Consider the following 12676-nt stretch of genomic DNA (forward strand, 5'->3'; position numbering starts at 1 on the left):
TTGCAATTACTTAGTATGTTTTCTTTAATTTTTCACTTAATCTGGCACTTAAGTCTTCAATCTGCCTCAAGAATGATTAGCGAAGGTGGTAGGGAATGAGAACGGCGCCCGTACGCATGCACCGCACGGTCGCCCTGCTGCGCGTTGCTGAGAGTTGATTCTACAATAAAATAAAATAAAAAGAGTAATAAAAATCATCACCCTGAAAGCAGATAGTAGACGTCACGTAGTACTGTATATGTGTACTAAATTTGAAGTCAATAGGTGAAACGGTTTGCGAGCTACAGGTGATTTAAAATCATGGACAGACAAACGAACAGCCACGGTAGCGTATTATAGAAGAAGATACTCAAATTTTCCATTATTCCTACTGATTATCTGTTTTAATTCAAAAGAGTAGAGTTTCCTGTAAAATTGCGTTTTGCAATGACCATCAACAAAAGCTGGAACTGTAATGCAGGAATGTTTTACTCCTGGACAATTGTATATAGCGTGTTCAACAGCAAGCAGCTCCAGTGACCTAATAATAATATCTGTTATTTTCCTTAAACATTTATCCAAGGCAACTTATAATATTTGAGTTACAGTTACTTACATTTCTTTGTCTTTTTCAGTTGGTGTTCAGGCAGGTGAAATGACTTGGTCACGGTCACACACTGTCAGGATACCATGATTTGAACCTAAAACTTGTGGGTTCAAAGTCTTAGTGTAGGTTCTTAACCACTGTTTGCCCTTGGTAAAAGAACTACAAATATTGCATAAAGAAAACGGCATCCAGATAAGTTGCCCCAGCATATTTTGCCCCTGGTAATTTTCACCCCCCCATTTCACCACCACTATGTTTTTCCCCAGTATTTATGTACATATTTATAATTGCAATTAAAAATTTAATAAACCTTACCCAACATTGGAAAATAAAAAAAGTTCACTCAGATAGTGTTCTTATACGACGCACAGATCAACGTGTTCCACTGTAAAATCGTTTGGATTCGTTTAATCGAAATAAAAATTTATACATGTTTACAGAGTGTTTCATTTAAGTGATGCACTATTGCTAACTTTTTTTATTATTTTGCTACAAAAATGTTGAAATTAGGAAAGTCAGTTTTGAATGCTGGGAACGATTATTCACTTTATTTTTTCTAGAAACTTCCAACACTCATAATGTCTGGGTGTGAGTATTAGAAGTTACTGGTGTGGGGGAGAAATATCATGGGGACGAAACGTGCTGGGAGCGAAATGTGGCTGGGTGAAATTTCCATAAACCACAGAAAACTACTTCGTTACATAGTACCCTAAGTTCTTGTCAATAAGCCGCGGCTTATCTAAGGAAAAAAGTTGTGAAAATGAAAAAATAGAATATCGGCTTATACATAAGTCCGGCTTATACATCCATCGCGGGGGTTGCGTTCCAGAGCCACCCGCGAAATAAGAATATCCGCGAAGTAGAAACCATATGTTTATATGGTTATTTTTATATTGTCATGCTTGGGTCACAGATTTGCGCAGAAACACAGGAGGTTGTAGAGAGACAGGAACGTTATTCAAACACTGCAAACAAACATTTGTCTCTTTTTCAAAAGTTTAAACTGTGCTCCATGACAAGACAGAGATGACAGTTCCGTCTCACAATTAAAAGAATGCAAACATATCTTCCTCTTCAAAGGAGTGAAGCAAACAAATCAATATGTCTGTTTGGCTTTTAAGTATGCGAAGCACCGCGGCACAAAGCTGTTGAAGGCGGCAGCTCACACCCCCTCCGTCAGGAGCAGACAAAGAGAGGGAGAGGGAGAGTTTGTTTTTCAGTCAAAAATCAATACGTGCCCTTCGAGCTTTTAAGTATGCGAAGCACTGTGCAGCATGTCTTTTCAGGAATCAGCTTTACAAAAGATAGCAACGTGAAGATAATCTTTCAGCATTTTTAGACGAGCGTCTGTATCGTCTAGGTGTGCAAACAGCCCCCCTGCTCAATCCCCATACGTCAGGATCACAGATAGTCAGCGCAAGATTGACAGAAAAGTAAGCAATCTAGCTTCTCAGCCATCTGCCAATAGCGTCCCTTGTATGAAATCAACTGGGCAAACCAACTGAGGAAGCATGTACCAGAAATTAAAAGACCCATTGTCCGCAGAAATCCGCGATATATATTTAAATATGCTTACATATAAAATCACAATTTAAATGACCGCTACGCGCTCGTGTTGACTCGGCGACGCCCAGAGCAGAAAGAACGCGCTCCGGCCGCTCCAACCACGCCATGCGGGGAGTGAGAGAGACGGCAATATCTCACACTCTCTCCCCCCTTACAGAAATTAAATGGGCGCGAGTGAGACCACTGACCTCCCTCCCTTCTATTAGTTATAGGTTATAGTATGTTCGGCTTATCCATGAGTCCGGCTTATCTATGATACGATTTTATTTTAAAAATTCGTATGATTTTTGGTCTCCGGCTAATACATGAGTCCGGCTTATAGACAAGAACTTAGGGTAGTTTTAATACATCTGATTAATTGACTGCATTGTAACTGATGGCCATTGTCCTACAAAATATCCTGAGCACTTGTCATCTGCCACTTTATTAGGTATGCCTTGCTAGTACAAAGTTGGACCCCCTATAGCCTTCAGAATTGCTATAATTCTTCATAGCATAGATTCACCAAGATGCTGGAAGCATTCCTCAGAGATTTTGGTCCATATTGAGATGATAGCATCGAAGAATTGCTGCAGATTTCTAGTCTGTACATCCATGATGCGAATGTAGTGTTTGAGCACAGTGAACTCGCCATATTCAGGAAACCAGTTTGAGATGATTTGAGTTTTGTGACATGGCATGTTATCCTGTTGGAATTAGCCATCGGAAGATGGGTACACTGTGGTCATAAGGGGATGGATGTGGTCAGCAACAATACTCAGGGAGGCTGTGGCATTTAAACGATGCTCAATTGGTACTAAGGGGCCCCCACACTTTTAAACCACCATCACCAGCCTGAACCGTTGATATAAGGCAGGATGCATCCATGTTTTCATGTTGTTGATGCCAGATTCTTACCCTACCATCCAAATCTCGCAGCAGAAATCGAGATTCATCAGACCAGGTGACGTTTTTCCAGTTTTGAGCCTAGCTTTAGCTGCCTGTTCTTAGCTGACAGGGGTGGCACCAGGTTACATTGCTGCCTCAAATAAGAAAGTTATCAGGGTGTTTTGGGGTTAAACATACAGCCCAGTGTCAGAAAGCTGGATAACAACCTGAAACAGACCTCAAAAAGCACCAAAGAATAAAGGAGAAGAAAACATTGGACTGTTTTTGAAGTGGCCTACTATGAGTTCTGATTTGAATCTCATTGAACATCTGTGGAAATAGCTAAAAGTCCCAGACACAAATCATCTGAGAGAACTAAAGAAGAGCAGGCCAGACCAGTCTAGAAGAGTAGAAATCTCACTCGGGGATGCAGAAAGTGCTAAATGGCAGTTATTGTCTCCAAAGGCTGTCCTAGCAAATATTAGGTTCAGGGTACCAATGTTTTGTCTTTACCACTTTCATTTGTTTCATATTCATATCTTTTTCTTCATCTTTTTTTTTTTGTCCTCTTTCACCACATCCATAAACCATCTTAGGCCTTCCTCTGTTCCTCTTGCCTGGCAGCTCTATCCTTAGCACCCTTCTCCCAGTATACCCAGCATGTCTCCTCTGCACATATCCAAACCAGCGCAATTTTGCCGGTCTGACTTTGTCTCCAAACTGTCCAATCAGAGCTGAGCCTCTAATGTATTCGTTTCTAATCCTGTCCATCCTTCTCATACCCAATTAAAATATAATATGCGGACAATATATTCAGTCATAAATCAAAAGCAAAGTTTCTATTATATTAAATGTGATATAAAGAATTGTGGATACCAAGTATATTTGCTATTTTCAGCTTAGGTCAGAGAAAACTAAGATTTTATATTTTTAGGTGAAAGGGTACCAGTTTTTTTGTCTTTGTCTGTATTATGTATGGTGAAATGTATTCTCAAGGAAGTCTTGAGCTGAAATCTGTAATATTCTTTTGTAAAAATGCTTTCCAGGTTACGCTTCGGTCAGTGTTTACACCTGACCAATCTACCTGTTCAGATTTAGTAAATCGGGATTACAGCAAAGACTTCAAAATGTTGGTGCTATATAAAACATAACGTTTTCAACTAAAGCCATATTGAAAGAATATCGAGGTCACCAGGACTATTCAAATAATGGTCTTGATTATCATATGTAATGTTTATGTATCATTTTTTGCTTCTGATGTCATGAGTAATTTTCAGATATTATTAAAGAGCAGCATGTTATCTTTATTTAACATATGATGTAACCAATATTTATTTGTTTGTTATTTTTAGCTGAATTTTGACTTGGACAGAGGAATCTTCCCATTGGTCATTCAGGCTGTGGTTGATGAAGGTGATGGTAGGAACATTTTATTTCTCTTAAAAATGTAACTTCTGCATTTCACAGAGTGACTCCTGCTGAGCAGGTCACGAAGTCCACTGAATTGGTTTTGTGAGTGGGAAGGCAAAGAGGGCTTTATTTACAGTATATGTAGAGACTTCATGATAACAGCATTTTTATAATTACTCAAATGTTCCGAGCTCTGCTGCATTATTGCAAAACTGGAACAAGATTGTATAAAATTGACTTTAATTATACTTGAAGAAGCTTATGCTTTTCAACTGGAAATGTGACTGACTGGCAGTTCTAAGGCCAGGTTTATACTTCATGCGACGTGACGCATGCTCCAGTGGACACTACTGCTATGCAAGCGTTGTACTGTTTATACTTGTGCACGTACTTTATATAAATCTGGAAGATTCCACCAGGTGGCATTGCCAGATATCATCACAGTGTGAACAGGTTCGGCTTCGATGTGTTGTTAATTGCCTGAAACATCCATTAAATTCCAAGGACACCTTGCCTCAATATCTCTGAAAAGGATGTTTAATGATTACATCCATCAATCTGGGGATGCGCCCATTCCTGCAAGCATCTGGAGTGAGAAAGAAACAAAATCCCTGGACGGGGCATCAGCTTATCTCAAGGTGAACACAAGCGCACTGCTACACACTGGTGTCATTTTAGTGTCAGCACATCCCCAAACCTTTGTGTCTTTGGAAGGAAACCGGAGCCCAGTGTGGAAACCCACCAGGAAAACATGCAAACTCCAGGCAGGGTACACAAGGAACGTGACTCCCTGCAAGGCAGCAGCACTTCCACTCCGCCACCATGCTGCCACAGCATGTGAAATTATTATCAGTTTTCATTTTTTAAATGAAGTTAATGACATACCTGTAAAATGTAACATACGTACTTTAGTGCATTTCTTCATAAAAGTGATATCAAGTATAAATCTAAGGACCCTAAATGTGCAAAGAGCTGGAATATCATAAATGTAGCGTGTTCTGTGTGTCGATTGCTGCTGTCAGATCAGGAGGAAGCCCCAGAACACATAGCGATTAACAACTGGGTCGGTTTTAAGAACTTCATTGATAAAATAAGCTATGAGGTTAAAATGGACATTTTGAGATTAAAGCCGAAATTTCCACTTTAATCACTAAATAGCCCTTTTCACTGTGTCCTTAATTTTTTTTCTCTGTGGCTCAAATATCAAATATAAGTACATTCTGATGCTGTTGTGAAGGTGCAAAAAAAAAAAAAAAAAGATGGCACAGAAGATGGTATGTGAGACTTTCAGAATGAATCGTGTCATTACGATGGGGAATATGCGACACTTGAATATAAAAGCACCACGAATGCATCTGTGTGTTGGCATTTTGCTTCACCACATCAGACCATTCATCAAATATCGAAGCATGCACATCGATCCCATAAGTGGCTTTCTGTCACATGTGGATAATAAACAGAGACTCTGATGTCACATTCTGACTTTTATCACAGTGTGCTCCCCGACTTTTTACTGGTACTGCAAGTTGCGCACGTATCGCATTAATTTCTGAGGACGTGCTCAGAGGACACGTCAAATGAACGCTGGGAATGCATGATGTGTACACGTACTGAGCGTGAAGTATAAACGAGCCCTGACAATCCACATTAATTTGAAGACCCTAGTTCTTATTAAGTTTTGCCCCTTTTACCAGAACCTGACTAGGATAAATTGACCGGCACCAGCTGTGCCAGTCCCTTGACATGTAAAGTTGTGCTGTCAGAAACACGCCGGTGCTGGGCTGTGCTCTGCTGTTTTGCTCCTGAACAAAATGGTGAAACGATGGTAGGTAAAGACTGCTGTTGATAAGGCCTGTTTAAAATGCTGTTTTCCTTTTTTTATGGCAGAAATCTCCGGCCATGCTCATGTTCTTTTGGCAGCCTTCGAAAAAGTAAGTGACCTTTGCATTTTTTTGTTCAATCCACCTTTTTACAGAGAAGGTTGTTTTGAGATGTTTGGAAATTGATAGCTAATGAAAGGGAAGAATTGTATGCTTAGGGAGTTTAGTTTTTAGAAGGAGAAAACTATCATAAGATCTAGGAAAAGATCAATCGTATTGAATGCAAATGTTTTTTTTTTTTTCTAAATCTGGAGAAATTAGTTACTAATTTTCATTATGTATCCATTTTCTTTTCTGAAACCTTTTCTCTTTTATTCACAACTACTTATTGTCTTCTTAAAGCAGAATTTATATTTACCTAATAAGCTGCTTGTGCACAACTTATTTAGCTGTTACATTAATTAAAAATTAATATCCAAATTGTACTATTTCTTTAATCTCTGGTGGTGGCTGTGAGGCCAAGGATCTGCGCTGGTATCTGGAAGGTTGTTGGTTCAAATCCCATTACTTCCAGAAAGGATCCTACTCCATTGGGCCCTTGAGCAAGGCCTTTAACTTGAATATTGCTGTACAATGACTGACCCTGTGCTCTGACCTCCAAAGGTCATGTGAAAAGATGGTTTACCCTGAGGGATTAATAAAGTGTACCAAAAATCAAATGCCTGCTTCACACTACAATAAGAAGAAGAATTTTTCACATTCATATGGGCTTATTTCATTGCCTGCACATAGATGTTGGACAACAAAGCACACGCAATTACCTCTTTGGTGTTTTGTGACGCAGAAATAGGGCTTTGTATGTTTGGATAGTTTTTTTTCCTTAATAAGTAAAATCATCACTTAAAAACTGCATTTTGTGTTGAGTTATCTTTGTCTAATATTTAATTTGTTTGATGATCTGAATCATTTGAGTGTGACAAACATGCAAAAAAAAAAAAAGTGCAACCGGGAAGGGGGCAAATACTTTTTCACAGCCTTGTATGAGTGTTACCATTCCTTTCAATGGAATAAGCGTTGGACACAAAACACTTGGAAAAGCTGCTCTTCACACGAGTTTTCTAAACTGCACTGGATGTTAATACTGTCATTGAAAATAATGGCAAATAACTCTATATGTGGTTTAAGAGGGTTCTGGCCTAGTGCTACCTGTGGATAGAAGCTGTACCTGAATCAACTGGTTCAGATGTCAGTGGATTGGTTGATAAGCAATTCAAGAAAGGCACTTGCCACTTTTTTTGGAAAAATCTTTGCTGTAGAGGTGTAAATGTTCCATCCATCCATTTTCCAACCCGCTGAATCCGAACACAGGGTCACGGGGGTTCTGCTGGAGCCAATCCCAGCCAACACAGGGCACAAGGCAGGAACCAATCCCGGGCAGGGTGCCAACCCACCGCAGGACACACACACACAAACACACCCACACACCAAGCAGACACTAGGGCCAATTTAGAATCGCCAATCCACCTAACCTGCATGTCTTTGGACAGTGGGAGGAAACCGGAGCGCCCGGAGGAGACCCATGCAGACACGGGGAGAACATGCAAACTCCATGCAGGGAGGACCCAGGAAGCGAACCCGGGTCTCCTAACTGCGAGGCAGCAGCGCTACCACTGCGCCACCGTGCCGCCCCTGGTGTAAATGTTCTATTATTTTAATCAAACTGACTGTTGATGACAAGTATGGGATTTCAGATGTGTGTCTCATCGTAGGGCAGATTTTACACACGATTCAAGAAAGAGTGCTGTAATTTCAAATGGTTGAATCCTGAGGGTGCTTGTGTTTCTTTCCCGTCTGCAAAAAAAAACAAAAAACCTTCCAACTCTGTACAGGGGGAAAGAATATGTGAGAAATTGTGTCTGTGTGGCTTATGATTTCCCAGCCAGTGTCATGGCAGTGTTTTAGGCTGAGTCACATCCAGCTGTCCATGTATCATTTTGTAGATCAGTCTTCCAGAAAGTTTTTCAGAGACCACATTTTTCTCACTGCTCACTGACAGTGTCCACAAATCATTTCAGGATATCATTTTATATTTTGCTTGCTTTCCCAGTTATTGAAGGCATTTGACCTCACTGATTTAGAATTGTTTATTTCGGTAACTCATTAACTTGAACGGGTTAACCAGTGTTATTTTTAAAAAAAAAAAAAAAAAAGGAAAGTTTTAAATCAGTCTTGCATTTAAACTCGTGAGGTTAAACAAGAATCATGTTATGCATTTTTTTTTTTGTTAAAAGAATTAAAAATTAATAAATATGCCAATTAAGTTCACATTTACACTGCCTTTCTCATGTTACCTGATTCCAATTTTTTCACATATCTGATGTATAAGAACCCAAAGACTACGACAGTGATTCTCAAACTGTGGGGCGCGCCCCCCTAGATGTGAAAAAAAGAAAACAAGAATCGAAAATATGAAAAATACATCTATTGAAACCAAAACAAATTAACGTAAACTACATTCTGATACTAGAAAAATAAATATAGAGTTAGATAAATGTCGATAAAAGTTAAGTAGGTATAATAAAATATGCATCTATGATATATCATTAATTAAAAAAGAACAAATTGGTATTAGTGGGCTCCTTTCAAAAAAACGTTAGCTGGGTGCGATTAAAACTGTTAGGAAAACTCGGGTCGCAAATACTTAAAGGTTGAGAAACGCTGGACTACGAAGTGCCTGATAAATATTTTTTTTTCTTCTCCTGATATTGGATGTAGGCCTCTTTTGGATGTCTTGCTAACTTCTGTATCTAAGTTTTTTTTTATTAATTTTTATTGTAATCATTCCATACAAATAGATCAATTTATAACCAAACAAAATTGAAGACAAATCAATCTGTTTCTAAGTTTTTAATTGATCAAATCATTTAAGGATCTTGCTCGATTTATGTTGTTGTGCACATTGCTGAAAGGAGGGAACAGGTTGGGAAGAAGATTGCACAGATATTAAAATTTTGCTTCTCTCATTTAAAAATTCTCACACTGTTGGGATTGCTATAATGGTTTAGTCCTGCTACTCTTGATTTCTGTCTATCCATATTCTCTGAATGGAGGTTGGGGAAACCACAGCAAAAAAAGTCCTAACTCAACTGACTCTGCTTCTAAAATGCAGAATACTGAAGATCCTTCACAGGAAAAAAAAACATAGAAGCAGTATAGTATATGTATGTATGTATGTATGTATGGATGTGTGTGCGTGCATGCGCGCGTGTGTGTGTATATATACTGGGAGATTCACTTGAAAGAGCCCCCAGATATTCTGTTGTAACTCCTGTTAGGTTGAAGCAATCTGAACTAAAAAAATAATACACTATACCTTGACGATTAATCGATTGCATGACATGCGATGCTGGAAGTGGTTTCCGTTTTCTGCCAGACACATTTCGACGCTGCTCTCCTTGTTAGGTAGAATGCCCAGTGGCAGCTGGGTGGTCTTTTGGCCTTGGAGCCTCTGCAGAATTTGTTTTTTTTACTCCGGCCTACCTGGAGTTGTTTTTTTTTTTTCTCCTTGTCCTCCCACCCATCTGACCTCATCACTTGACTCCTCTTTAGAGACTTAGATTAGATAGATAGATTCTTTAATAATCCCCAAGGGGAAATTCACACACTCCAGCAGCAGCATACTGATACAAAAACAATATTAAATTAAAGAGTGATAACAATGCAGGTATAACAGACAGTAACTTTGTATAATGTTAACGTTTACTCCTCCGGGTGGAATTGAAGAGTCGCATAGTGTAGGGGAGGGCGATCTCCTCAGTCTGTCAGTGTAGCAGGACGGTGACAGCAGTCTGTCGCTGAAGCTGCTCCTCTGTCTGGAGATGATCCTGTTCAGTGGATGCAGTGGATTCTCCATGATTGACAGGAGTCTGCTCAGCGCCCGTCGCTCTGCCACAGATGTCAAACTGTCCAGCTCCATACCTACAATAGAGCCTGCCTTCCTCACCAGTTTGTCCAGGCGTGAGGCGTCCTTCTTCTTTATGCTGCCTCCCCAGTGCACCACCGCATAGAAGAGGGCGCTCGCCACAACCGGCTGATAGAACATCTGCAGCATCTTATTGTAGATGTTGAAGGACGCCAGCCTTCTAAGGAAGAATAGCCGTCTCTGTCCTTTCTTGCACAGAGCATCAGTATTGGCAGTCCAGTCCAGTTTATCATCCAGCTGCACTGCCAGGTATTTATAGGTCTGCATACAGTCACCTCTGACGATCATGGGGTCCATGAGGGGCCTGGGCCTCCTAAAAACCACCACCAGCTATTATGATATTATATACACTTATGCTACTCTTCTGTGTGATATGTATCTCTTTTTAAAGATTGTATAGATTTGTTTTTTCTTTATTTATTCTTTAATATTATTGCCTAATCTTATTTGTTTTTCTTTTCTTGTAACTTTCTCTGTCATCTTCTAATGCACTTTGAGTTACATTGTTGTATGAAAATGTACTATAGAAATAAATGTTGCTGTTGTTCAAACATTGTCTAGTGTTTATAAAATTACATTTCTTTAAGAGGTAAATAAATCATATACTGTAGATTTAAAACGCATAAGCCATATTTCTAACTTTAAAGACTGTGAGCAAATCATCTGATTAAAGAGAATGCTGTAATTGCAGATCTCTCCACATATTATAGAACTGGTTATCCCATAATCTATAGGCAGACTGGGCAAGGATCAGGTTTTTGATGATATAGATAGATACTTTATTAATCCCAAGGGGAAATTCACATATATATATTACATTTGTGGAACCGTTATGTTTTAAGTGGGCCTTGAATGGAAAGAAGCTGTTGAGATTTGATTAGCCATTAGTGGTTAGAATTTGACCCCCGTGGTCCTTTTGTGCTGTCAAGTTGAACATGTTTATCTAATCCCCTTTCACTCTGTGTCATTTTTTGCCTGTGTCTGAATGTATTGCACTTAAGTTTTATAAATCACGGCTGGTTTTCTGAACTATGCTTATTTATTTGTTTTTTTCTAATCAACAGCATGTCGACGGAAGTTTTTCTGTGAAACCTTTAAAGCAGAAACAGATTGTAAGTAAATTGTTTTTTTTAAATGTGTGATCAAGTTATTTGTGTAACGATTGTTAGAAGCTGCAAAGTCCAACTACAGTATGTTGTGCAGAGACCATTCCTTTAAATTAAATTCTGGGATCATTACTGATAACTGACATCTTCTGTTTTCCTTTGAATATATTTATATTCACATTTATCTCTATTTGTACAATCCAATATGTACACAGACCCAGGCTCAAAGAGTGGGGCACCTTCCTCATTGGGTCACGTGTATTGGGAATGTCCGATGTCACAACATTATTAATAACATTTTTGCATATCTTTCAAATAGTTTTGGCTTCACAATAATCCATAACCTTTGTGGCGGACGGCTGGGATCCAAGCCCGGCCAGGGCGCCCCTCTGACACTGGGACCAAGGGAGCAGCCATGGGATGCAAATTATGTCCCTTGGAACACCGCGTGGTGGCAGCTGTCCTGGGTTATGTCGGGGCCACAGGCGTAGGACTTCAGGGCTCAGACCTGTTGGGCTCCATGGCCACCACCCGAAGGAGCTGCAAGGCTTAACGAACCCGTGTGCTGGAATGCAGCCACACCCGGAAGTGCAGCCTAATTAGGCCAATTACCACCTGGAGCACTTCCAGGAGGGCTTTAAAGCTAGCCTGCAGCCACTACTCAGGGCGCCAAAGTCGGGACGGGCGGAGACGGACAAAGCTGCCCTGGGAGGAGTGGAGGAAGAAGAGTATGTTGCGGTGTTTTTGCTTTTGTGTGCTTTGGGACTGTGTTGTGTCTGTGGGTACGAGGAAGGCATAGCCCACAGACTAAAAAAATGTAAATCTTTTTATTTATTTCTACATGTGCCTCTGTTGTCAGTCTGTGTCGGGTCAACGCCTATATAGCGCTTTTGCCACACCTTGTTTAGATGAGTTATGGGGGGCAACGTAGCATTGTTTGTCAGATTTATATGATGTAATTCTGCATTGTATTACAATTTCTAAAATAAAAAATTCCATCCATCCATCCTCTTCCGCTTATCCGAGGTCGGGTCATGGGGGCAGCAGCTTGAGCAGAGATGCCCAGACTTCCCTCTCCCCGGCCACTTCTTCTAGCTCTTCCGGGAGAATCCCAAGGCGTTCCCAGGCCAGCCGAGAGACATAGTCCCTCCAGCGTGTCCTGGGTCTTCCCCGGGGCCTCCTCCCGGTTAGACATGCCCAGAACACCTCACCAGGGAGGCATCCTGATCAGATGCCCGAGCCACCTCATCTGACTCCTCTCAATGCGGAAGAGCAGCGGCTCTACTCTGAGCCCCTCCCGGATGACTGAGTTTCTCACCCTGTCTTTAAGGGAGAGCCC

General features: G+C 40.4%; 1 protein-coding gene across 3 annotated transcripts in view; it reads left to right on the plus strand.

Annotated features, from left to right (window-relative positions):
- Positions 1-12676, plus strand: part of LOC114661031 (E3 ubiquitin-protein ligase MGRN1-like) — a 90748-nt gene that overhangs the window by 49459 nt on the left and 28613 nt on the right. For 2 of the 3 annotated variants that reach the window (XM_051933804.1, XM_028814124.2), the window contains exons 6-8: positions 4372-4438; positions 6317-6360; positions 11296-11343. In XM_051933804.1, coding sequence (XP_051789764.1) covers positions 4372-4438; positions 6317-6360; positions 11296-11343 — 159 coding nt within the window. The remainder of the gene's footprint in view (positions 1-4371; positions 4439-6316; positions 6361-11295; positions 11344-12676) is intronic. The other variant, XM_028814125.2, reaches the window with a different exon arrangement.

The sequence above is a fragment of the Erpetoichthys calabaricus genome, chromosome 11 (assembly GCF_900747795.2).
Source record: "Erpetoichthys calabaricus chromosome 11, fErpCal1.3, whole genome shotgun sequence".
NCBI lineage: Eukaryota > Metazoa > Chordata > Cladistia > Polypteriformes > Polypteridae > Erpetoichthys > Erpetoichthys calabaricus.